Below are 22,750 nucleotides of genomic sequence, written 5' to 3' on the forward strand. Positions count from 1 at the left end.
ACTCTTCACCCCTCTCTCCCACACTAATGTCCCATCAAGTCCAGCCGAATTAGGGGCCTGGGTCTGACACCCAAGAGGGGCTACAGTGGAGTGGAGAAGGGCCCCTTGGCTTATTCAGGCCCTCCAGATCCACTTTCTAAATCGCATCCCCTGGGGTCCCTCTTCTAGGACCTGACTTAATTTATCGGTTTCCTTCAATGGCCTGGAGTCCCCCGTCCCAGACCTAATCCCAGCTAGCCTGATAAGACAGCAGGCTGTGAATGATGAGGCCTGGTTGGGGGAGCCTGGCCGCAACACTGCTCAGCACCAGGACGACACAACACACCGGACCCTGGAGAGGGGTCCAGCAGGAGTGCCAGCTCCTGATGCCCAGTGCAAGAAGGAGAGGGCTTGGAAGAGAGGAGAGGGGCATTTTAGGGTGACTTCCAAGTAACCCAGCTTCACTGCTTGCTGGTAAGTGGCAAGGCCTGAAGTGGGACTGACAAGGAAATTTTAATTTGCTCAGACTGTTGGAGAAAGTTTCCAAGCCTGGACCCTTTTTTTCTGCCTGTCTCAAGCTCCCCACACCTACAGAAGGAAATAAAATAAGCCCCATATGCTCTCAAAGATGATTCCACCCGCGCAATCTGTGAATTTTCACCTGAGCCCCTGAGACACAAAATTCCAGTGTTTGTATTTATTTCACTCACACACAGAGGGTCTTTAGCCTTTATATGCAATACACAGTTTTAAGGCAACCACAGCTCAGAGTAGTCCATACGCTCTGAGAGAGGGACACTGAAGCTGCAAGTGAAAATCCACGCACTTATTGATCTTTTAATCCAGTACCTGCCTCAGCATTTGACATTCTATTTAACCATCAAGAACAATACTGAAACTAAAATCTTGAGAGAAAGGAAGGGGAGGGGAGAGGAGGGGGGAGGCGAGTTCTCTGAACACCAAGGGTCAAGATTCATATTATGCAGGAAGTCGTATAGTAAATAATATTAAGTCTGCATCTACCGCATTTCCACTTTACTGCTGATCTGCACAGAACGAGGGCAAAGAGCGCCCCATCCACAGAAACAATTGTTTAAAACCTGGTGACAGCAGGGCTGCGCACGCCGGCTGCCGGAGGGGCTCTGTCATCGGCGCCAACCCGGGCGCTAAGCAGGGGGACCAGGGCAGACCTGGTCGGGCGGACTGAGAGAGCCTCACGTTGTCTCCGCCTGAAATTTTGCTCCTATTTCTTCTTTAGAAACACCCTTACAGCTGGAAAACGTTAGAGATTTTTTTCCCCCTAACTATATAGGACTGGCTTTCTTTTTAACATTTCAGAACTTTCCTAAACTTCTCAAGGGGAAAGAGAAAGGAAAAAAAAGAAAGGCAACTGAGATCTCTTCTCCATAATAAGAAACCCCAATGGATCCTGAATCTCCTTCGGGAGCCTAGTGGCACGGTGGTAGGCCAGAGGAGAGAGTATGGCGAGAGCTGGCCGGAGCAGGCAAGGAGGCAATCCCAAAGCAAAGACGCAGGAGAATTCTGTGCAACCGGGAATCTAGGAAACCTCAGATGTCCCCCGCTTAAGACAGTAGTCTTTCCACCAAAACCCCCCCAATCACCAGAACGCCATTCCTCAGAGCCAAGAGGTAAGGGATCTGCCTAGAAACCAAATGCACTAGCTTTAGGGAAAGGGCAAAAGGGAGCAGCGGGAATAAATTCGCCTCTTGGGCCTTTCTGGAAATGCGCCGGAGAAACAAACTGAGGCACGCCGGCAGAAGCCCCCGGGAAAGAGCTACTGAGTAACTGGCGGAGCGAAGAGTTTTGAAAGCGCCGAGTCCGAGGCGCTAGGGCCGGCGCCGGCTGCCGGGCCGGGAGGGCGGCCGGCGGAGGCAAAGCCTCGGCTCGGAGCGCCTGGGACCCCCCGAGGCCCCCACCCTGCGGCGGCGGGGAGAGAGGGCTGCGGCTCGGCGCCCGCCAGGTGAGCGCCAGGCCCGGGGACACCAGGCGCGGAGAGACGCCCGCTGCGCCTGTTTTTTAAAAACACTCTCATGACGATCGAGACGCCTTCCTCGCCCATTTCCGGGCCCCAATTGTTTTAAATGAAGCAGTAACGACACTTGGGGGCCTTCGCTGGGGCTCCCCACCCCCGGATCCCTCCTTGCCTCCCCGACCCGGGAGAGCGGGGGCGGCCGGGCGGGGGGGTCCCGCACGCGGGGCGCACTCACCGTGGTGGGTCGGAGGGTATCTCTGCACCGTGGCCCTCACCGAGTTTCCGTAGTAGGACGAGACGTGGCTGCCTTGACTGTCGATGTTAAAAAGTACATCCACCTCCTCGGGCAGCGGGTACTGCGCCGGGTCCATGTAGGAGTGGCCGAGGCCCGGGTGGTGCGTGTCCGGGTGCTGCCCGTTGAGGACCGCGGGGTGGTGGTGGCTCACCCAGCGCGGCTGGTCCGCCGTCACCTCCATGGCCCCGGCTGCGCTCGCGCCCTCTCGCCGGGCCCGGAACCCGCGCGCGGAGAGGGAGGGCGGTCGGGCTGGGAGGTTGGGGGGCCCCCGAGGCTCCGCAGGTGCTCCTGCCGTCGGAGGGGCGGGGGCCGTTTAATGATTTGTTTTCAGTGGGGAGAATGGGAAAGCTGGGAAGGAAAGGTGATCAAATGAGATTTTTAAAAAAACCTTTGAGGGGTAGTTTAGCAAAGAGAAGAAGAGGAAGAAAAAAGAAATTCCAAAAAATAGGCACGGAGGGATAAAAGGGGACCAAATTGTAAGAGGGGACGAGGACAGCTGGAATTCTGCAAATGAGGCTGCTCTGCACCGGGGCCTCTTCGGTGCGTCCGAGACTGTGTCTCCTCGAGTCACCTGCGAAGGAGAGAAGGGGGAGACCTGGATGAGCTCCTAAGTACTTTACACCTGAGTTTATGAAGTGGCACCACCTCCCCTGGAGCCGCCCGGCCCCCGCGCCCGCGCACCCGGGCCACGCACACACGCGCCAGCACGCCTCCTCTGGAGCTCGGAAAACCCGGACGCAGCCGGGGAGCAAACGCCTCCCCAGCGCATCCCTCAGCAGCCTGGCTCTCCCGGGAGCCCCGGACTGACTGAGCGGTTCCAACTTGGACGACAATTCCCTCCCTCCGGGAACACCGGTCCCGGGACCTTCCTTCCAGCGTTTAAAAACTCTCCCAAAGAGGAGGGTTGCGCGTTTAAAATGTTTTAAAGTCCTCCCAAATAGAAAGGAAAAAAAAAATCAAATTAAAAAAAAAAGTCGCCAGTACCAACCTGGGTAGCGAGGAGCAGAGAGGAGGAGCAGGAGGAGGCGTGTGACCTGAGAGAGCAGAAACTGCTCGGTCAGATTGCGTGGCTCGCTCTGTCTCGCGCTCTCTCCGTCTCTCTCTCTTTCCTCTCTCTCTCTCCCTCTCTCAGTATTTTTTTTTTTTTTACAGGGAATGCATTCTTTCTGAAAGTATCAAGACGGCGCCAGGCAGCTCAGTGTTCGCAGACAGCTGTGGCGCGACGCAACTTAAGGAGGTTCTAGTGTCATCCGCGCCGAGGGGGAGGAGCCTGGCGCTGGCGAGGAGGGGACAGGATCGCCAGCACAAGGAAACTGCAACCCAAACCCGCTCCAGGACTTCGCCGCCCCCCCGCCCCCCCTCCTCCCTCCCCTCCAGTGACCGGAAAGGGGCGCCGCGGAGGGCGGCCCGGGAGCAGGGGCCGCGGGGCGGGTGGGCGAGGCGCACGGGAGGGAATTCGCGCTCTGGCCCTTTAACTGTGGCTCCCGCTCCTGCCAATTCATCCGGCTCCGCAGATGATTCCGTGCCGGGGACACCGGCCTGCCCCATTCATAAAGTGAATTTCTACAGGCAGCCTTTCTTTTCCAGACTTTTTTAAATGAGCAAACTTTTTTTTTTAGTCAATCCAGGGTATTTGGGAGTTTATCGATTTGGGGGCTCTGTACATGTAAAACTGCTCAGAAAAAAAAATATTTTTAATGTCAAAGTACGTTGAGATTTGCCTCTGGAGAGAACGGCCTAAAAGATCGAGGAATCGGGCAAAAGAATTTGATTGGAACGTCCGTGTTACTTTGGGGTCGTTGTGAACATTTTCTCCAGCCTTATGGCGCTAACGAGCCTCTCAAATGAATGTTCCAGCTGGTCCAGCTGTCCTTTCCAGACCTAATATTTGTAAGCGATGTGTGCTTTTGACTTAAGTGACAATCGTGATGGATGAAAAGAAGTGGTGGGAGGAGAGAGACGCTGACTAGTTCCCCAAGTACAGGGAGAGGTAAAGAAATCGGTCTGCAATCCAGTCCCCCAACTTTTCCCTTCTCCCCGCCCAGAGCCCTGCTGACTCCAGCTCCTGGCGTTTTTCCCCAGCCGAGGACACCAGCGCCCTGCCCCGACGCCCACCCGGGCCGCCGGGCAGGACCGCGGCGACTCTCCGCGGGCCTCGCAGCTACCCGGCTCGCTCTGCCGGGCCCCGCAGCCCCGGGCGGAGGGAGCGCGGTTCCGAGGCGGCCTGCGAGGGGCGGGGCGGGGGCGGGGCCGCGAAGGGGCCAATCAGCGGGCGAGGCTGCGGCCGGGCCGCGATTGGCCGGCCCCGCGGGCTCCAACCTCCTCGGCCTCCCTTGGTCCTTTGAGCCACTGCATCCCCTAGCGGCGCTTAGGCTCCTGCAGCCGCCGCCCGAAAAGGCGGCCGGGGCGAGCAGGGGTCAGGCGCGGAAGGAGACTTCCACCTCTGCTCGCCCCAGGACGACGTGTGCGAGGACAGATTGTGGGTTCTCTCGCAGGCTTTCCCACCGATGGTACAAAGAGCTTGATAGGGGGTTTTATTTGAAGACTTTATTCCCTCTTCGCTTCTCTACTCCATAAAATTCCCTACAAATACAAAAATTCGAGATAGAAAAGACTGTCCCTAAAAGTACGTTCTGGACTAGTCCTTTCACGAGGTGAAGCAAAACCCTCAAGATTCAGCCTTGACTTGGCGTGGAGGGGATGTGTTGTTTTAATACGCAATCCTTGTAGAAAGATCAGTAAAATTTATTTGGAAGAAGTAGAGGAGACGCGGGTCCTCTCGATCCTGGATTTGGAGCTTCTCTTGAGTCTCGGTCTTCTTAAACCTGACGTTTGCTAGGAATCAGAGTTGTGTTTAGAAGATCCCTAAATTAAACACACGCCCCCGTGTTTCTCCTGAGCCCATTTACTCCCGGTTTATTAGGGCGGCCCAGTAAAGGAGCATCGATTTTTCCTTCCACTCTGACCACTTCTCTCTAGGGCCATTCAAGCTGCCAGCCTCTCCTGCTCCGGGCGTTCTCCAAACCTTTTAATTATTTAGTTTCTGTCCAGCATTCACCGAAACAGCTCCATAAACAAGGACGAACGAACGCACACACGTCTTTGCTAAAGTCCCGAGATTAAGACTAAGGATGGAAGCAGAGAGAAAAAGTGAAAAGCGCTTCTTGGAGCGTCAGTCCAGGACCAGGAGACGCTAGCTCGACCCCAGTTCAAAGCCACCCAGAAAATCCCAAACGGAGTTCCCTGGTCCTCTGCTCGGAGACCTGGAAGCCACGGAAAGGACAAAAGGGAGCCATCCTCGAAAAGCTGCTGTAGCCAGGACTTGAAAATGTTAACTTCTGAGGCTAAGAACGATTTTTCAAAGACAAAGAGAAAGTATTTGAGAAGGAGGCCTTCCGGTGTAGCGGCGCCTCTCTGATAACGCACACAATTTTGGGGGCGGGCGAAGGAGAATTACTCGTTTAAATTAAATCGTAAGCCCCGAGCCTGGCTGCAGTGGGATGGAGAGACCCCCACCACCACCTTGGAAAAATAAAAGATGTGGAAGGCCCCTCTGGGTGGTTTGGACCTGGCAGAGAGGCGTGGGGGGCTGCGGCTGGATGCCCGGTGTAATGGAGCCAGCCTGTAGGGGGTATTTAACATTTAATTCCCAGCCGGTCCGCCCCTGTTCCCGGACTGACAGTGGGTAATTGGGAAAGAGGACGTTGCTCTTTTGATGGCCCGCGCCGGCCAGTCTCGCCGACGCCACACTGGGTTTGACGTCACGGGCCCAGCCCCAGAGCCAGGAGCGCAGAGCAGGGGGAAGGGAAGAGGAGGGGAGGGGGATACCCGCGAGGGAGGGCCGAGGTCGGCCCCGGGACCCACGGGGAAGGAAGGGGGAAGGGAGCGAGGCCGGAGAGAGGCTGCGGCGCTTGGCCTGAGGCGGAGAGCCGGGCTGCGGGGGTCTGGGCCAGGCCAGGCGCCGGCCTGACCCGCCTCGCCGGCAAATGCAGGCCGGGCTTCCTCCTCCGAGGGCGGGCGGGCGATGGGAGGGGGCTCGAGGCCGGGGAAGGGGGGAAAGGTGGTCCTGATTCCCCCATGCAGTGGCACACCAAGCTGACGCTGGCCTCCTGCGGAGACGCCTCAGCGCCCTCCTGCAGACCTCACGCCCCCCCACCCCCAGGAACCCCGGCCCTGGCCTGGTCTAGCGAGTCCCCCCTCCTCCCCGGGAGCAGCCGGTGAAGCTCCGGTGGAGGAAGCGAGGAGGAGACCCAGGAGGAGGATGCCGCTGCCGCTGCCGCCGCCGCCGCCGCTGCAGGGCCCAGGGCTCCTGTAGGGCACGAGGCCTCCCACATCAGGGTAAGGGGCCGGCGAATGGCCTGGATGCGTGGGACCCTGGGGGCAAGCATCCTGGAGCCGAGCAGGCGACGGCACAGCCACCGCCCTCCCCCTCCCCGCCGCGGGTCCCGGGGCCGTGAGCGGGACGGCGGCAGCCAGTTGGGCCTGTCTGAAACGCCAGGCCTCGAGGCGGCTGCTTTAGGCGTCAAGTTGAGCGGGGTGTGTGTGCCCTCTTGGGGAAAGGGTAAGAAATGGAGCCTTCCTTTTTCTCCTTGGTTGGGGTGAGCTGGGACCCACACCCCCCCAAACACATGCCCATGTTCAGGTCCCTCCCACCCGCCCTCCTGGGAGTGCAGAGACTCCGTCCGGATGGAGGTGGGGAAGCCAGTCCCGCCAAGGAACCGGAGTTCGCGGCGCAGAGGGGAGGAGCGTGACCCCCAGGCTCACCCCTGGGGTCGCAGGACCCGGCGAGCGGAGATCCACGCGGCCAGCGTCACCCACCCGAGCCTGGCGACGGGCGCGTCCAGGCGAGCTCCGCGGGGCCGAGGTGCCAGGAGAAGCAGCCCCGGGCGCCCGCGCGCTGCCCGCCGAGGGGTACCAGAAATGCCGCGCCTCGGGGTCGAAGTCATAAAGTTACTAATCCCGCGCAGGGGGAGCAAGCGTGCCTCGGGCCGCCTGGGGCGGTCATTTGAGCGTGTTTACTTAAGGACTTTGCAAGCGGAGCGCGCGCGAAATAGTCGGATTTCCAGCGAGGCAGCAAATATTTGCAGGCGGGAGAAAGAAGCGGAGCCGGGCCGCGCCGTTAAAGACAGAAATGAAGCCGGAACCTGCGGGGCTGGGGGCGGGGAGGGCACAGAGCGACAGCAAAGGCCAGAAATTGGAGCGCGGCCCCGAGGCCCTTGCGAGCCGGGGCTGGAGGAGGAGAAATCCCTCCCCATTCCAGCTCGATCAATCTTCCTTGGCTGCGATCGCTCAATAAAAATGGTGTGAACCGGCCGCGGTCGCTGTGCGTCTGGGGAGGAAGTAGAGGCCAGAGGTGCCGAGGCCGGCGCCGGCACCCCGCACCAGCCCGGTTCGCGGCCGGGCGGTCTGCAAGCCTTAGGCGGCCGGGAGCCGAGGGCGGCCCGGGGGGCCTTTAATTGGTTGTCTCCATTTTAATAGTGGCCATTGTTGGAGCAATTAGCGAGAGACAATAACCGCCAAGAGGCGTTTAATTCGATTCGGTGCCCCGGTTGCGGCCGGGACAAGGGCGCTCTGGAAGCATAGGCTGGCTTGGGAGGGAAGATCGAGTTAAGCGCCGGCTCCCTTGCTCGCCAGTTTTGTCTTAGGTGTGGGAGTTATACTGGGGCAAGTTAAAAGCGGAGCGAGAGCTACCAGGTCCTGCTCCTGGACAGAGGAAACCCGTCCTGGGCCTCGCTAGCCCCGCAAGGCGCCCCCGGGGCCGCCGCGCCTGCTGGCAGCACGCGCCTAAACTGCGGCCATTGCGCGCGTCCCCAGTGCCTGCTGGAGGGAAAAAAGCAGAGAGGACAGGGACGTGGAAATCGATCTCCTTCCTCTCGAGCCCCGGGACTGCACCTCGATCACCCGAACCGCGTCCCAATTTCTTTCCCCATCGGAGGAGGTGGGGCAAAGGAGAGAACGCTCTTCTGGCGCGTGCACACCTCCCTCTCCACCGAGCCAGTCAGTACCCCCACCTCTGCCTGGGCCCTCGGATTAGGTTACCGTGGCCGGGCGAGGATTTTTACTGGATACGAGAATAGCGCAGGTAAAGCTGTATAAACAGCTCGCCGGCTGCCGGACGGGAGGGTTACGCAGGGGACACGGCCCACGGCGCCACCGCCGGGCCAGGGCTGCGCGGGCGAAGCGGCGGGAGAGCACAATTATGTTATGCTCAGGGTAAACAGATTATATTATGTCTCTGCAGTCCCCACCCGAGCCCCCGTCTCTTTCCCGCATGAGCTGAAATGAAGAGAAGGAAGCGAAACCAAAAGGTGATGAGAAAGAAGCCGGCGTTCGGCAGTGCTCGCTGCTCTCTTAAAATGAAACAGTGGACGTGGGGGAACGCAGAGAAAAGAGGGCCCCCCGAAACTCACTGGCAAAGGGAAGATTCTGGAGGTGGAAACGTCAAAGGGGAAGCCCGCGGGAACTCAGGCGAAAAGAGCTCGGCACGCGCGCCTCTCTTCCCGGCTCCCACGCCTACCAGCCCCTGGCCTGGGGTCTCCCTGCCCTGGGAAATGAGCCATCGCTTTGGGGGTGGTATGTGGTTTGATTTACCTTCCCCCCTCCCTTATTCATCTATCACTGTTTAAAACTCGGAAGGAAACCCTCCCGGGCCTGGAGGGGCAGCGAGAGATGGGGAGTCAGAGACAAGAGATGCGCTCCGAGATTACCCCCTCCCGCCCCGCCCCCACCGCCAGCCTGGGACCTCCAGCTTCAAGCGATCCTGGCCCTCCCTCTGCCGCTTCCCCCCTTCTCCCCGGTTGAGAAAAACCCTGATGGTATCGAGATAAAAATTGGGTAGGTAGGGGTGTAGCGGGAAGGAGGAGAGAGAGGGAGAAGACAGGGGATTTCTGCTTTCGGGTTTAATAGGGCCCCTGTCAAGGGGCCTTGGCAAAGGGGGGAGCCCCGCGGTTGGGTAGGAAAGAACGATTCCCCCTTGAGGGTGAGTCGAAAGGAATGCCAGGCGCCCTGGAGGAAGATGCACCTCCCAGCTCTCCCTCCCTCGTGGTCTGGGGGACAGGTGAGAGGCACAAGAGGAGAGGAAGCGATGGAGGCGGCGCTCCAGCGGGTCCGCGCGGTGCCTCCCGGCCCCAGGCCGCTTATCTGGCCCCCAGCGGCACCGCCGACTCTCAGGAAGGCGCTCTCCTCCCCGGGGGTCCTCAGGCGGCACCGCCGAAGCGTCTGGGACTCCCAGGGAAGGGAGCGGCCACCGCAGCCAGGAAAGTGGTCAGAAGTACGAGGTCAACCGTGTGAACTCCAGGTCCTAGCATTTTTTGGGGCGAAGAGGGGTGCACGTGGGGCGCCTGCTCCACTCCCCGTAGCCTCGCGGGGCTCCTGGCTTGTCGCCCGCCGCCTCGCCGCCTCCCAGCTCAGAGCCCCCAGCTCCGAGCCCCGAGCGCTCGCTTCAGCCCTTCAGGCGACTCGCCTCGGGTCACTTCAGTGTGGCATTTCAGGAGCCGGAGGGCTTTAACTGGGGGCTATTGTGTTTTTACTTCTCTTGATAAGCCGGAAAACTGGGGTGTGATGGTTGCTGGACAATGGACCGCGGGCTTCAAGGGAACAGGGAGTTCACAACAGGGAGAGGGGCAATGAGAGAGGGTCGTTTCGTTCAGATCAGGAGACAGTAGCGGCGAGGTTCTAAAAGCACGAATTGTCATTTGTTCCTTTGGACACGCTGGAGACCCGATGGGGAAATCTGCGCTTCTGCCCGCCTCAAAGGTGTCAAGAAGCCACCTTCCCGCGGGCCCCCTCCGCCTCTCCATCCCTCCAGGACTGCGCCCTGCCGGCCGTCTCTCCCCGCCAGGCCCCGGCTCGCGCTCGGCTCGCCGCCGCCTGCCACCTCGTGGAGCCCAAGCAATTTGTTACATAAAACAAAACAGCAGCCACACACATGTGCCTGCAGACCCGCAGCGACGGACACCCAGGGAGACCTCCGCTCAAGCGCCTCGGGCCCCGTGTTTCTTTCTGTCCATCTAAGGGCCGCATCCACCGCCACCACCTCTGGTCGCATCTGCCCGGCGACCAGAAGCTAAGGCAGTTCGGACTCGCGCTCCCGGGCTTGCTGGCCCACTCGCGGCGTTGCCAACCCTCTCTCCGCTGACTCCGACCGTTGAGAAAAAGAGGGGATCAGAAATATTTGGTGCGCGCACAAAGACGTACCACGAAAGGCATGCACATTTCTGTGTGAAATGGCTCAGATGCGAGAATGAGACACCGCCTCAGTGCAGCCAGCCCAGAAATGGTTAGAATAACCTGGTGCTGGAGAACACTGGGCTTCCGAACTCTGCCCCCATACATCTTATCAGGACCCCGAATTCCCTGCCACCTCCCATGTTCCCCGACACAAGCTGCCTTAACCTCCAGGAGAGGGATTCTCAGCCACCCGGCTCCCACGTACCTGCCCCCTCCCCAGGCTCTCTGTGTCACTCTGGGCTGGGGGGCTCCCAAAAGAGGCTCCACCACTGAGTGTCCAGGGGCAGCTACTCCCATCTCTTCACTGCACCCCGACTTACCCCACCTCGTGTAACACCTGGAAATATCAAATAAAGGAAAATGCAGTGTCCCCTGTCTCCAGACTTTTCGCAGGACAGACTAACCCCAACCCTGAGTCCCCCAGGGTTGACAGAGATATCTTGTGTAGAATGGAGGGTGGGCCTGTGGGATGCAGGGGCTTGTATGCTGAGTGCCACACACCCACATCATCGAACTCAGCTGGCTCCTCAAGCCAGGAACCTTAGGCCTCTCAAGGTGACTGGCTGGAAGCTGGAAGCTGGACTCCCTGCCTGATCCCACTCCGGAATCGATAATGGGAGCCCATGGGACCCAACACCCACCTGGGTCTTGGTCTGTCTGACCTGGACCCCATACCCCAGCCCAGGTTCAAATGGACAGACCACAATTCCTGTCCTCAGAACCACACAGCTGTTTACGGGCTTTGAAGGTAAGCCCCCTCCCACACCCAGCCATCCGGGCTCAGCAAGCATCTCCCATCCAGACACCTGGATTGACTCTGCCAGCCTGGCTGGGACTCCCCACCCCGCAGCCTGTCACAGGACCAACAGCCCCCACACACACCTTCTGCCACACACACTTTTTCTGCCACAACCACTAAGGGATGGAAGGGCTGTAAAGGCTACTTCATTATTTGTCCCTTTAAAGGTCTCGTGTCCACAACCCCAGCATCCTGGTGAATGTGGGCGACAGGGGAGGAGAGAAGGACCAGGAAACATGGGAACCAGAGGGGAGATCCTGCGGGTCAGACTCACTTCCAGCCCCTGCCCTGGACAGAATCGCCCACATCAGTTTCCTCAGGCACCCTGCAGGATCCAGAGGAAGAAAAGATGTCTAAAAGCAATTCTCCTGCCCAGATTCTCTCCACTTCCTCGGCATTTGAACATTCTCTCTCTTCATTGGGACCTGCCTCTGACTGAACGACTTCTTGGAGGTCTGTTGGTCAGACACCCCTGGAGAAAGTCAAATTCTTGTCCTCTCTACCCCTCCCGCTCCCCGCAACCCTGGGCACCCTCTCTTGGAAGCTGCGGTTTTCTTGCCTAACTCAGGGTGCTCCTGGAAGCCAGGGCACCTCCTAGCCACCAGCTCCCCCTGGGGGAAGGGGATGCCAGATGCCTGCACATCTGGGCTCCAACTTTATCTCACAGGGCACAGCTGTTTCTTTGATTATACGCAGAGACAATGAGCCTAAACACACACTTGTAAGCAGAGGGAAATAAACACGAAATTGACACTCGGGGCTGCACCCACCTTCCGAGAAAGCTGAGCTGCTCCTTGGCAAAAGGGTTCTTTTCCCTAAGCCTTTGCCCTCACTGGCAAGAAGGAAACGTATGTCCAGCCCTTCCCAAGCATTCCCACCGTCTCTTATTTTTCTGCTTAGTTTTTCTTCACATGCCTAGTCCTACTAGCTTGTTCCTCCAAACAAGGACGTACACCCCTGCACACACCATGCTGGCCCAAGGTCATTGCAGAAAGCCGAAGATTTCCAGGGGCCAGAAAGAACAATAAGGACAGGGATCTAGCTCACTTTCTTCCAGGGGTAGCTGTCCTTTTGGAGTCAAGACCTCCTCTTAATTCTCTCCACCTGGGCCGGGGACAGCGCGTGCAGAGTTAAAGAGGGAAGACAGCGACATTCACTGACCTGGTAGCTCGCTCCCGCCGGCCAGCTGTTTTTTATTTTTTCCTGACTCGCCCGAGATCTGAAGGCAGAAATGACAGGCAGACTTGGCCGCTGTTGCCGCTGCTGCGGTCCTCGCCGCCCCGGCTGGCTGCCTACGGCATCTCACGCGGGCTTCCAGCGAGAAGTAAAACCTGAGTGATGCGCATCTTTCCTAGAAACCCCCTCCCTCCGCCTTCTCCTGCTCACTGTAGAGAGCGGAGCTCTTCCGGGTTGCGAAGGGGGAAAGGGAGGGAGGGAAGAAGACTGAGGGAGGAATGAATTTCACCCCCTTTTTGCAAACAGGCAAACCGCACATCAGGGGGATGTGAAACTGGCAGGGTTGGGGGGGATGGGGAAAGACTGCCTGAAATATGACCAGCCCCTGGCGCCTACAAAGCCCACTGTCTCTGGCAGGGTTGGCATTAACACTGTAAATGTCATCAGTAGTGTTGACTGGGTCATTACCTACGTAGATATAAAAGCTTTTGCGGAGTTTTCTTCACATTTTTGGAGGAAGTAGGGACCCACTGGGACCATCTAGAAGTACAGCTGGTGGCCACCATTATTAGCAGGGTCTCTGCCCCACAGGGTTTTCCCTCTCCCTTCTGACTGTTTCTCTGTTTCTGTTTATGCTGACACCTCAAAAATGCCTGCACACTAGCTTCATCTATCTTCAGCCACAGCCAGCCAGTAAAAGTTAGGAAAAGCGGATGGCCAGTGACCCAGCTCTGGGCTTGCTGCTGCTTTGGGGCCCTCCTCAGGGTAGGCATTGGGAGGCTGGGGTACTCGTACACATACAAAGTAGAGATTTGAGGAGGGGGCTCCCTATGGGTCCCAACTCTTTTCAAGAAGACTTCTAGAGCAAATTTACCTTCTCAGAGAGTGAGATAAGGAAGTGAGAATCAGAGGTCACTCTGAAGATAAAATGTCTGAAAGAAAATGTTGCTATTAATCTTCACACCGGACCCAGTCAACTCCAGCCCTCCCCTGGCAACCTCCCCGTCTCCTGGAGCATCCCTACTTCTGCTGGTGGGAGATCAAAATTATCCACGGAGAGAATCTGTCATGAATAAATTTCTGCAGGAGTAAAATGAAACTCCATAAACATTGGGGTAGAAAGGTCAGATCCATTTGTTTTGACAGGTAGAGTTTTCCTTTCACAATATTTATACAATAAGAATATGGAGACTGACTTTAAAAATAAATAAATCTTTGGGGAGAAATAAAACAAAATTTGTCCATTACTGGGCCAGGATGTCAGGAAGTTTCTTGTGCTGAAACCAGTTCGGTAGGAAGGAGCTGCCCGGTTTAATGGTGCGAAGGGTTTAGGGGTGGCTGCTCCGTCCGGGGAGGACGAGGCCATTGGTCAGCAGGTCAGAATGAGCGGTGCAGAGGTGGGGCCGTGATCCGAGAAGGGAAAGCCGGTGAGAGGCAAGCGGGGCGCGTGAGAGTCAAGCTGTCCTGGAGCGTGGTGTCTAGAGAGGAGGTACGGAGGATGCCCAGGCCAGAGGGCGCCACGGTTGAGGATACGCTGGAGGTCCCGCGATGGGGCCGCGACCTCCAGCCACTAGAACCCCCTCGACTCAGACACACCACCAAGCGGTCTGCGCCCTCCGCTCCGCACCGTCGGGACTCCCTGTTTAAGCCAAGAATGGAGGGAGAGCATTATTCATTTGCCACCTTGGCCAGGAGAGCAGAAGGGGGTCTCTCTGCCCTGGAGGGAGCCCGAAGTCCACCTCGCGTCACTAACTCAGCCCCTCCTCCGCCCTCCTGCCCTCTCCCTCCCGCCGTCTGCCACCAAGTGGCAGAACCAAGTTCTTTGGTGCTGGGGAGCGGAGTCCGAAGGGCTGCGCGTTTCCAGGACGTAGGGGACGAGGCCACTCTCTTGACAGCTTTCCCCCAACCTGTTGCTCCGAGGCATCTGGGGGCTGCAGCTTGGCCTGTGCTAGGAAGGCCGCGAAGGGCTGGGCCGCTGCCCAGGCAGAGGAGGTGACCGGGAATCCCGAGTTTTTTAGGGTCCCCAAACCACCCCACCCTCTTCGAGCGCCGCTCCGCAAGAACTAGGACCACGGGCCCCAGCATCTGTCACCCAAGCAGCGACATTGGCTCCTTGGCCCAGGTGTTAGCTGTACCCCAACTCGCTGTGCACCAGGCCCTGGGGCCATTTGCGTTTTTCTCCAAGCTCCCCTCCCCGCTTCTTGTCCCTTTCGAGGTTCCCATTCTCCCTTCCCCCACCTCCCCAGATCCGCCTCCAACTGGAAAGCCCTTTTCCTGTAGAATCGGGATCCCAAACTGCACCCCCTGGGACCCAAGGCCCACTGCCGCTCCTCTCTTCTTGGTCCCTCTCCCCCACCCCGTCGCCACTCTGTCCCCGGCACGCGCCGGCGACCCTGCGCCCGGTTCCGGCCGGTCTGACGGCCTCTCTCCCCGTTCCTTTTCTGCTGACGCGGGCACTTGCTTGTCTCCGGGTCTAAAGCGACTCTTCGGTAAGGGACTGAGTAATCTGATCGCATGCACACGGCTCCTCCATCACCTCAGTTCTACCTTTAGCCAAGTGAGGCTTAATTCAAGGAAATTCGGCTGCCAAAGACACTCGGGCTGGGAAAAAAAAAATTCGAAGGACTTAAAATATAACTGGTGTTCAATGTAATGGTCAGACAGGCGCAAGATTCAGAGAAGAGATGCCAGCTCTCTTGATGGACTTAGGGGTGGAAACTGCTGCTAATTAGGGACAGGAGAGTGAATTATTCCGAGAGGGTTGGGGGGAGATCTCATGGTGAGGAGGAAGTGAGGTGAAGACAGGAGAGAATTTATTCTGAGAAGTAAGCCAAGTCAGGGAAGGAGTTGGTCGCTTAGTCAGATGGGCTAAAGATTTATTCGGGATATGTGGGCATCGGCGGCCGCACACTGTAAAGATGTTGCCTTAATGAAGCTACAAGTCGCTTTCTGAATTTTAAAAGCTACCAGTCTGGCTCGCTGATTCGTGGTTCAGGTCTCTGCGTGTGTATTTACTTGTGTGTGAGAGAGAGAGCAAAAATGATCCTCTGTTATTCAGGGGCGGCTGTCTGTTCAACACTCAGGGACAGCAGGGCTCAGAGCCTGCCCTTCCTAACAAGTCTAGGGGACAAGGTGGCTTCACTCCCAAGATTTCAGGAGTTTTAAGTGGACCTTTCACTGAGGAGTCACTGTATTGGGTGCGGGGCCTGGAGCACCAAGGCAAGAAGGCAGGGCCCCAGCTCTCCGCCACCTGGGTGGACACATTCAGGTGCTCCTCTCCTCTTCGGGGCATCCATCCCCACATACCTGCAGACCTCCCTGACTCCTTTCCCCTTCATGGGGCATCTACCACTAACCTTTTAACCCCTTAACCCCAGGCAGGCAATCATCCTTCCTCTGGCTTGGATTCAGAGGCAGAACCAGGTACAGAAGTGGTCTGAGGCTCCTAGGCCTCGGGACAGAGCCCAGTCTGGGATCCTTTCTGGAGGCGGTCCGGGCCATCCTAACTGGCACCAGCATCCACTGCTTTAAATCCTGTGGCGCGTTGGGCCACATTCCTACAAGCTAAGGCATTCGATTGCATTTTAAATATACAGAGAAGTGGCTGGGCATGTGGAGGTAGAAGATGACTAATAGATAATAGAAACACTGCATCCTGGATCTCTGTGATGGCCGCGTAGATATGAAGTTCACCTGTTGGGTAAAGAAAAAGGAGACCCTGCAGGAAGAAATAATCGCTGGCAGAGTCGTCTCCATTCTTTCTAAGAATGTGTGGCCACTTAGAGTTCTCTGCAGGGCTGGGGGAACCATGTATATATTCTTCCAGATTTCCGACATCCCTTTTCTTTTCTTAAAGCACAGGTAATATTTTTCTTTCTGCCTATCTGTCTTTAGCATCGTCCTCCTTGCCAATTTTTCTACCTGCCTGTATACACCCTCAGATTGGTTTAGTTTCTGCCAGAGGAAAACACACACTGGATGTTAGCCTTGGCTTAAAAGTTCTAATCTTTCGATCTCACTCATTGAGATTTATTTTATTGTAAATGTGTACAGTTGGGGGTTGGGAGGGTGTAAACGGGGCCTGGGGTGGGGACAACCAGTTCTTTAATTTTTCTTCTTCTTTTTCTAAGAGAACATTTTTTAAACTCAACTTTCAGGTCAACGTTTGCCAGTGTTTCCCTGATCACCAACCGCAGCCCGGTTGGGGGTGAGTGGGTGGTGCAGGTCTGGGTGGTGGGGGGCCCGATGGTGGGGAACCATGGATGTCTCAGATGAAAGTTTCACAAAGCAATGACTGGAAATTTAAAAAAAAAAAATCAGACCTATTCCAACCAGGCACCCTAAATAAATAGCCCCGTTTGCAAATTCCTATCAATTATTACGTGATGGGAAAAAATCCTATCTAAAAATAAAGCACGTGGACGTGGAGAATTTTAATTAAATCTTACTGTGGATATAATAACATGGAAGTGATTTTTCATTCGGGCGCTTGCCTGCTCACCAGTGTTTTATGGCGTTTTCTTGCCTCTGACTTTATTTTAAAATATTAGACGAGGTGGAGAATTATAAACGACTCTTTCCTTATCTGTACTGCTCACATATCCAGGATCAGAGGAGCTGATTAAGAAAGAAGTCAGAGGCAACGCTGGATTCATAATGATTTGGAATAATGAATCCTTATCTCTGCTTTCCAGATTATCTGCCTTTCAGCTCCCAATGTTTTGTTACATGGGATAATTTATTGCATCTAATACATCACAATGAATCTGATGGTAGAAAGTGATGGCCAACGTTGTGAAAAGGGGGCCCTTATTTTTTATCCCGGGGCAATGAAACTGCTTTTTGCAGTTTTTAATTGGGAAAATATAAGGTAGATCTGATAAAAAAAAAAAAAAAAAAAGCTGGGTATAATCTTGCCTGGTCGTGCTTTACCACGCTGCTCTTTAATTAGTGTGTCAATTTCAGGCTGAAATTAACAAGATCGACCTGAAACCGGTGCTTCGTTTCTCCCCAGCACCGAGATCCTAATTTTTAACATGATTTATTTTTATGAAAAAGGAGATAATTAATCATAAACACTGAGTAAAGCACAGAGCCAAGTTAAGATAAAATGCCATTTGTGTCTTTATAGGGACAGATACCAACAATTCTAATTTTTCTGAGATTTCCTCTCTCCTCACCATCTCCTGCCCCCACACAGCTCCCACGCGGACCGCTGCCCTCTCCAGCCCCATTCCAAGTAAACAAGAAAAAAAATCAATTCCTCCCGGTATTCACGGCTCTCTTTCTAAAAGTGTGTGTATTCAGCTCTTCTGGCTTTGTCTCTTAACACATGCAGAATGTGCAAAGACCTCCTTCCCCCAGAGCAGAGTGGTAGGTGGGGTACCTGTTCTCGCAGACCGCATCCCCCGCCTCCATCTACCACCTACCCTCGTCATCTTCCCTCCATTTTAGAGTTAGAGAGAAGAGGACACACATCTCATTTAATGGTTAATTAGTTACAATAATTGGCATTTTTGTTCCTTTTGTCTTTTGCCCTAATGCCAAAAGAACACAAGCCATCTAAACGCAACAGGCTTTACTCCCTGCCTCTTTGAGGACGGATTTCAGAATCCAAGGCTATACCCGGAGTCCCCTCCCGACGACTGACAACACTAGCAACCTCCCGGCTTCAGGAAGTAGACGGGGCAGGAGTCGCTGGTAATTTGCTCTTTAAGCTTTTTATGCCTGTTGATTACTTTCTGGTTGCTTGGATTAAACAATCGTTGCAAATATGCAGACCAGTGAGAGGAGATTCATACATATTCGCTCTCCAATTGTTCCTCCTGACGTCAGACCATAATTTCTTGGTAATTGGATGGCTTGCACCCGAATAATGCTCATCTGAAATTCTCCACGTTTCTCTAGGTTGCAGTAGATTTTGTACTGGAAGGTGGGAGGAGGACTTGATTTTTTTTTTCCTTAAAGAATCACTGTCTGTTCCCCGTAGTTCCTATTGTCTCCCTTCCTCCCCCTACACTTAAGAACACTTACTTCTGAAGTGTGAGGATTTGGGGTTCGTTTCCCCAGAATATAATTTCCCAGACGCTTCTTGAGTAGGTGGCAGAGTGTGGAATACGGGTTGGGAAAGATAGAGGAAGTGGAGGTGAGGTTGGGGCAGAGAAGGGGTGAGGTTCTATAGAGTCAAATCTATAGAACCTCTATCTATCAAATCGAGAGTCAAATCTGCCCGCCTGCTGAGATCCTCAAGAGTCGCCTGGATCACCCTCCCTACCATTCAGTTTTCCTCTCCTGAGATGACTCTAGGTTCCCGGCTGTCTAGAGTTCAAGTCTCGGTTCCTAACCCCGTCCCACACTCTCAGGCAAACTAGGCAGCCAAGTAACTATGGATTTAAAAAGGCTGAGTCTGGATTATAAAGATATGTCCGATTTCAGGTGGTGGGAGAGACTTGATTTCCTGCAATATTTCTCCTTTATCTTTCAGTTCACTTTGGCCCCAGTACAGTGGACTCCAGATGTCTAGGTCCAATCTTACATTCAATGTTGCACGACTTCCCTCTCCTTCCTCTCTCTCTCTTCCTCTCCTTCTTCTCTTCGCCCCTTCCTCCTCCCCCTTCCCCCCTCTTCCCTCTCTTTAGGATACATCACTCCAAGAATTTCAAGTATCAATTATAAGTAATATTAATTTCTCAGCCCCAACCAGTGAAGTGCAGATGATCTGATAGGAGGATGAAAACGGTGCTCCCCCAGATGAAACGGACCAGCGGGGCCTCCTGGGCCGGTTCCCATGCTCAGATGAGCATTCAATTTTCCGGCATTATCTCCGCACTTAAACTCGCTTTCTCCATTTCTGTGCCAAGATAAATTTGCATAATATTTGCAGCTGTAATTAGCTGATGAGCATCTCCCAGCCTCCCCCTTTTGTTTCTCTCTGCATTTGGTCTTCCATTGATGCCTCGTTTGATCTTTAATATTACAGGATTCCCGATAGAGGATTGCCTATCTTATCTCCTCGGCTCCAAAATCTTTTAAGAAGGAGGGAGAAAGGGAGAGAGGGGGTTGGGGAAAAGCGTGAGTGAGGAGAATGAAGCCTCACTAATCAGAGTTTGAAAAGGTTACATGGGGAGAAGGTATGGCAGGGACAGAACAAATAAGATAAATGGGGAGCTATGGTGGGTGGGTGGGGGAGGTAGGACTCCCTCTGGGAACGGGGAGAGTCTGGAATAAACGGGTTATTATTCAGAGAATTCAGGAGTGAGATAGCGGAGACAGGGCTGAGGCCCGGAACCTGGACGGTTGGGGGTGGAGTGTGGTTAACAGCCAGCCTCAAAAGTGTGGCCCTTCCTTCCTTTCTGGGGAAACGTAACTGAGGGGCTCCAAGAGGGACGTTCTGCGGGGTGCTCCCCTCAAGCCGAAACTGGAACTTCTGAAACCGGGCGATTCCCTTATCTGCTCATCTGTTTGTCTCTCGTTAATAGCACAGCGCTCCTGAATTTCCACTACGCTGCTGCCACTTCCCGTTCTCCCCATTGCTGTTCGAAAGAAATGAAAGCCCTCCCCCCCCCAAAAAAAAAGAAAGAAAAGTAGGAAAAAAGCTACAAGAGACTAGGAAAAAGTGGAGACGCGGAGTCCGTGGCAATGAATAGCGTCGCCTCCAGAAGTGGAGCAGAACCAGAAAAGTGCCCCCCCCCCCCACCGCCTCGTCCTGGTTGTTAATGTTAGTTTTCTCCAACTCGGGAGTTTTCTGACTTGGGTGGCGGCACGGTGGGAGGGAAGGCAGGCGGATTAGAGGAGCCCCTGGTTGAATGAGTATTTGTGGGAATCCGGAGGGGGGGAGAGAGAGAGAGGAAAGGAAGGAGGGAGAAGGAGGAAAAAAAGAAGACGAGAAAGAGTCGATTTTCATGCCAATCATTGGAACAAATAGCTAACATTTAACGTTTACACCCGCACTGGCGGCGCCCTGGCGCTCCGAGGACCTGGAGCCGGGCTAAAATGTCCCGAAAGCCCTTGGAGAAAACGAGTTTCCAGCTATCAGGTTCTCCCCATGGCCCCCCTTGCGTCGGGCTTCGGTTTCAGGCTGGACTTGTCCAGTGTCTGCGTTACTGCTGCGGGCTCCTGCAGGCGTGTCAAGGCGGCGAATATCAAATAGCGCCGGGGTCAAGGCGCTGTCGTTAACCGTGCGGGGCGCTGGGGGCTGCGGACTCGGGTGGGACTCGCGGGGGGAGGAAGGCGGGTGGAGGGAGGGCGAAGGAATGAAGGACTGAATGAATGAATGGGTGGAGAGGGCCCCCAGACGCAGGTGGGCTGAAGGCGCCTGTGCGCACCTCCTCGCCCTCGCAGGGCAAGTAAGGCTCTCAGTTTGAGAAAAGTTCCTTGAAACTTTTTTTTTTTTAATGAGGCCAATTTTCTAAAGCGATGCTGGGAGATTGGGCTCCAGTCCCGGCCCTGTCACTGTGTGCCTTTAGTAATCTTGCTAGTTCAAGGCCTCAGTTTCCCCATCTGCTAATTGAGGGGGTTGGGCAAGGTGATGGCCAAGGGTCCCTCTGGCTGGCAAAAAGAGCAGGCTGTGGGTCCGGGGCGGTTAATAGGGAGTAGAGTGTGCCGGAGGTGACCACTTCTGCAGCCCCAGTGTCCCCCCCGGCCCGGGTACCGCCCCCAGTTTGGCCCGCAGGCACTGGCCTAACAGACAGACGGCCAGAGAAAGAGCCGGGAAACTCCTAACTCGCGCCCTTAGGGCTCCCCCGAGCTCGAGCTCTGCAGCCGGGAGCAAGAGCGAGCGCGCTGGGGTCACCGTCTGGGGAAGTCCAGCGTCCCCTGGCCCAGCCCACCCAGATGACTTAGGCGCTCTCTCCTCGGCGTCTTGTGCCTCTTAAGCGTTTCCAAAAGAGAACATCTTTTTGCGGGTGGGGTTTGAGGTTTCTTTCAAAATCCCAGACTCCAGGGCCAGAGCGGAAGTCCCCGCAGACTTGGTTGGGGCGGACAGCGCTGGGTCAGCGGCACCGCGCGCCCTGTTAGAAATCCCTGAACAGCAGCCCGCTCCTTAGGATGTTAGGGTGTCTCTTTTTTTTCCCCCTTACCTTTGAGAATTGGGTTTCTGTTTTGAGGTGGGGGGAGGTTGGTACGTTCGCACGTGCGCTGGGTCTGCGTGAATGGGCGTTTCAGCCCTGTTTCTACTGCGGGTGGAGGTGGTGTCTCACAGGCGGTGTGGAGGGGAGGGAGGGCCACTCGACTTAGACGTTTATTTCCCTAACCCTGAGCGGAAAATCGAGCGGAGGCACTAAGCAGCCTACAAGAGGTTGCTTCGAAGGCTGCGGCTCAGGCTCCGGGGCGGGGACCCAGGTCCGTACTGACCTTACCCCCACCCCCAAGGCCCCACCTCCCCACCCTCCTGCGCAGCTCCGGGTGGTCCGAGGCTGCGCGCCAGACCCCTGGCCTCTCAGTCCGCTGCGCGCGAGCCTGCGGAGTGGGGGTCTGTGCAGGAGCCAGGAGTGGCAGCAGTGGGGGGACACAAGAGCGAGGCGCCCCGACGTGCCGGGGTGGACTGGGGGCCCTCCTTTTGATGAGTCGTTCCCTCCCCTCGGTGTAATTCTCAATGATAGTTATGAAGACTAATCACGATGCTACTTTTCCCCTTCTTTCTCAAATTAAAAAGAGAGAGAGGAAAAAAAAAAATACGCGCCCAACTTCACTACCGTTCGGGTTCCGGAGAAATTCTCAAATAGAGCAGTGTAATTTCTCAGTTGATTTTGATTGACATACTGTCCCTGGGATCATGTGTTAATCCCTTCTTCACTCAAGCCTTTTCATAACTCATTTCTCTCTTGCTAGATGGGGACTGTGATGGTTACCGAGGCAACGATGATAGCGCTAAGCTATTTCCCTCTCTGCAAGGAGACCATTATTCCGCATGCATAGGCCATTTGCAGCAGAGGTCGTCACAAAGTCATTCACAACACAGCGCTCGTTTATTAAACTTTTATTCTCTTTTTTCCCCCAACACAGAAACTAGTTTGCACTTGTACCAGGGGGTGTCATTGTCCCGCTCCGTGCTGGCAGTAACCGCACTGCCATGCGCGGGCCCCACACTGACACTCATTTACACACCGACACCGCACTCCCCCGCGTTAGGGCCAGAGGCCTCGCTACCTCCCCGTCCGCCCCTCAGGGTCTTCTCTGACGCCGCCTCCAGCACCTCGAGGATGAGACCAGGCGGTGGCAGCCAATAAGTGTAGACGGGAACCGGCTTCCCAGGCCGTGCCACCTCAGCCAGGGGACTTGG

General features: G+C 55.6%; 2 protein-coding genes across 7 annotated transcripts in view; one reads left to right on the forward strand and one right to left on the reverse strand.

The window, feature by feature from the left end:
- The window catches only part of GATA3 (GATA binding protein 3), a 29,209-nt gene extending 16,525 nt beyond the window's left edge, over positions 1–12,684 (reverse strand). For 2 of the 6 annotated variants that reach the window (XM_070254835.1, XM_070254834.1), the window contains exons 1-2: positions 12,457–12,684; positions 2,208–2,838 (exon numbers count right to left, since the gene is read on the reverse strand). In XM_070254835.1, the coding sequence (XP_070110936.1) occupies positions 2,208–2,448 (241 nt within the window). In that variant the 5' untranslated portion in view covers positions 2,449–2,838; positions 12,457–12,684. Of the gene's footprint in view, positions 1–2,207; positions 2,839–3,255; positions 3,609–12,456 lie in introns of those variants that run through there. The other 4 variants (XM_023631903.2, XM_023631902.2, XM_014737148.3 and 1 more) reach the window with 3 other exon arrangements.
- On the forward strand, positions 6,468–10,866 carry LOC138921343 (uncharacterized). The gene is made up of 2 exons (XM_070254837.1): positions 6,468–6,605; positions 6,910–10,866. The coding sequence occupies exon 2, from the start codon at positions 6,954–6,956 to the stop codon at positions 7,572–7,574; it is 621 nt and encodes a 206-aa protein (XP_070110938.1). The 5' UTR covers positions 6,468–6,605; positions 6,910–6,953; the 3' UTR covers positions 7,575–10,866.
- Positions 12,685–22,750: the final 10,066 nt, after the last annotated feature.

This window comes from Equus caballus, chromosome 29, assembly GCF_041296265.1.
Source record: "Equus caballus isolate H_3958 breed thoroughbred chromosome 29, TB-T2T, whole genome shotgun sequence".
Lineage (NCBI taxonomy): Eukaryota > Metazoa > Chordata > Mammalia > Perissodactyla > Equidae > Equus > Equus caballus.